Source organism: Carlito syrichta, unplaced genomic scaffold, assembly GCF_000164805.1.
Source record: "Carlito syrichta isolate Samal-C Ts95f unplaced genomic scaffold, Tarsius_syrichta-2.0.1 Scaffold126506, whole genome shotgun sequence".
In the NCBI taxonomy this organism is placed as follows: Eukaryota; Metazoa; Chordata; class Mammalia; order Primates; family Tarsiidae; genus Carlito; species Carlito syrichta.
Window position 1 is genome coordinate 3437 of NW_007070602.1, and position 2451 is coordinate 5887.

At 67.6% G+C, this 2451-nt stretch overlaps 1 protein-coding gene across 1 annotated transcript in view; it reads right to left on the reverse strand.

The window, feature by feature from the left end:
* Window positions 1-2208, reverse strand: part of LOC103250097 (mucin-2-like) — a gene marked incomplete at both ends in the record, with an annotated part of 5150 nt that extends 2942 nt beyond the window's left edge. Inside the window, 5 exons of the mRNA XM_021707853.1 lie at window positions 176-370; window positions 940-994; window positions 1076-1163; window positions 1371-1534; window positions 2088-2208. Coding sequence (XP_021563528.1) covers window positions 176-370; window positions 940-994; window positions 1076-1163; window positions 1371-1534; window positions 2088-2208 — 623 coding nt within the window. The remainder of the gene's footprint in view (window positions 1-175; window positions 371-939; window positions 995-1075; window positions 1164-1370; window positions 1535-2087) is intronic.
* Window positions 2209-2451: the final 243 nt, after the last annotated feature.

The following is a 2451-nucleotide window of genomic DNA, read 5'->3' on the forward strand; positions in this document are numbered from 1 at the left end:
GCCCCCACCGGGCCAGCCCTCCCCGGGGATGGGGCACAGGGAGGGGTGAGAAGCCTTGAGCCACACCCCCAGGAGCCTGGGCCCCACCCAGGAGGAGGGGCAGGGGAAGGCCCGAGGCGCCCTGCAGGTGGGGTCCCGCCTGGGGCCCGCCCCTCCCTCCCCACGACCCCAGGACCCCGTGGAGGAGGGACTCACAGTCGCACTCCCAGTGCCAGCAGCAGCCGTCAGGGTCCATGACGCGCACGGGCTTGAGGCCGTTGGAGCAGGTGGGCATGGGCGGGGGCTTGCACTCCACCTCCACGATCTCCACTGTGTTGTCATGCTTGCAAATGGCCATGAGGCACTCGCACAGCCACCAGGTCTCGTTCTCCTGCGGGCCGGGCGAGGGGCCGTCAGCCGACCCGCCAACCGGGACCCACAGCCGCCTCTTCTCAGCCCGCACCGGAGGCTGAGGGCCCCACCCGGGGCTGGAGGCCGAGGGTCCTGCCACAGCCAGCCACCTCGCTGGGCACAGAGGGCATGGTGACCAGGCCAAGGGCAGGGTGACCAGGCCAAGGGGAGGGTGACCAGGCCAAGGGCAGGATGACCAGGCCAAGGACAGGGCGACCAGGCCAAGGACGGGGCGACCAGGCCAAGAGCTCGGTGACCAGGCCAAGGGCAGGGCGACCAGGCCAAGGGCACTGTGACCAGGCCAAGGGCAGGGTGACCAGGCCAAGGACACGGTGACAGGCCAAGAGCTCGGTGACCGGGCCAGGGCAGGATGACCAGGTATGGCAGGCACAGTGATCAGGCCAGGGGCTCTACAGACCCTGTGCCTGGGAAGCTGCTGGAAGGCTCAGCCCTTGGATGACTGGCAAGAAGGTGGTACCTGAGGCCTTGGGTGCCCGGACAGGGCTGCACTCAGTGCCAAAGGAACAAAGCCACCCACAGTCCACTGACCTGTCTGGGAGGATCAAAGTCTGGGCACCCAGGGGGCTTGGTAGTGGCCGGTGTGCTGGGCGTCGAGGTCGTTGGCTTGGAGGGCGTGGGCGTGGGCTTGGAGGGCGTGGACGTGGGGGAGGGCGTGGACGGGCACGACCAGTTGTAGAACTCCAGGTTGCAGGTGACCGAGCAGTTCACATAGTAGCAGGTGTCTCCATGCGTGCCGTTGTACACCATCTCCCCTGTGGGGACAGAGGCCCATTCTCACACCTCTGGAGGCAGGCCCCTGGGCCACACCAGCAGGTGCCCAGGGAGGCCACTAGAGAGAAGACCACCCACAACTGCATCTGAGCCCACGCCTACCTGGGCCTCAGCCCTGGTTCCCAACCCATGGGGACGCCAGGGCCCAGAGCAGCCCCACCGCCGAGCTTGGGAGCAAAAGCCTCTACCTGGCGCGTAAAAGTGGGTTTCATTCAAGATGCAGCATTTGACGAGGGTGGAAGAGCTGAAATATGAGGTCGTGGTCATGACGGTGGTCGGAGAGGACAGGGGGGTGGGCGTGGACGTCGAGGCGCTGGCGGTGGGGGTGCCCGTGGTGGTCGTGGACACGGTGCTGGGGGTGGAGGGCGGTGCGGTCGTGGTCCCACGGGTGGGGGTGCCTGTAGGGCAGAGGGCGCGTGAGGGCTGAGGCTTCACAGCCGCAGCTGGCACAGGGTCCTGACCGCTCACCCAAGATGGTGTGTGGGGAGGCGGGACCAGTAGCCCCATCCCGGGTCTCAGTCGTGAGGCAGGGCATGGCAGTGAGCAGCATCCTCGTACTCTGAGGGCACCAGGAGACCCACAGGGACCTTGGCACCCCAGATGGCATCCCAGTCTGTGGCCACGAGAAGCGTGGGGGGAGCTGCATGGGCATGGAGTGGTCTGGGAGGGCCCAGGCCGGCCCCAGAGCCTAGAAGGGGGGCACAGGTGGCAGGTGGGGCCCCCGGGCACGGCCCTGGCAGCCTCTGCCTTCCAGCCATGGAGGCTGTCCTCCAGCCATGGGTGAGGGCCGTCCGTCAAGGGCTGCTGCCCGGGGGTGCAGTGCAGGGGGCAAGCGGGCAGCTGGGGCACGGGGCACAAGTCTCAGGCCAGGCCTGGCAGGAGGAGTGGTAGCCACATCTGCTCACCTGGAGGTGTCGTGGTGGTCCGAGGCGGTGGAGATGGTGTGCGGCCTCCCGTCGTGGTGACCGTCGGGACTGTGCTGGACGTCTCCACAACAGGCGGGGACGTGGTCCGAACGGTGGTCGACTCCGGGGGAGGGGAGGTGGACGGAGAGGTCCGCGGGGTGGAGACCTCAACCGGGGGTTTGGGTGTGGTAGACCCAGCAGGAGGCGTTAAGGGTTTCTGGGTTGGGGTCTCTGGGCTTGTGGTGGTGGGTGTTGGGGTCGGGGTCCCTGAGGTGGTGGTGGTGGTGGTGGTGGGTGTTGGTGTCGGGGTCTCTGTGGTGGTGGGTGTTGGTGTCGGGGTCTCTGTGGTGGTGGTGTTTGTGTC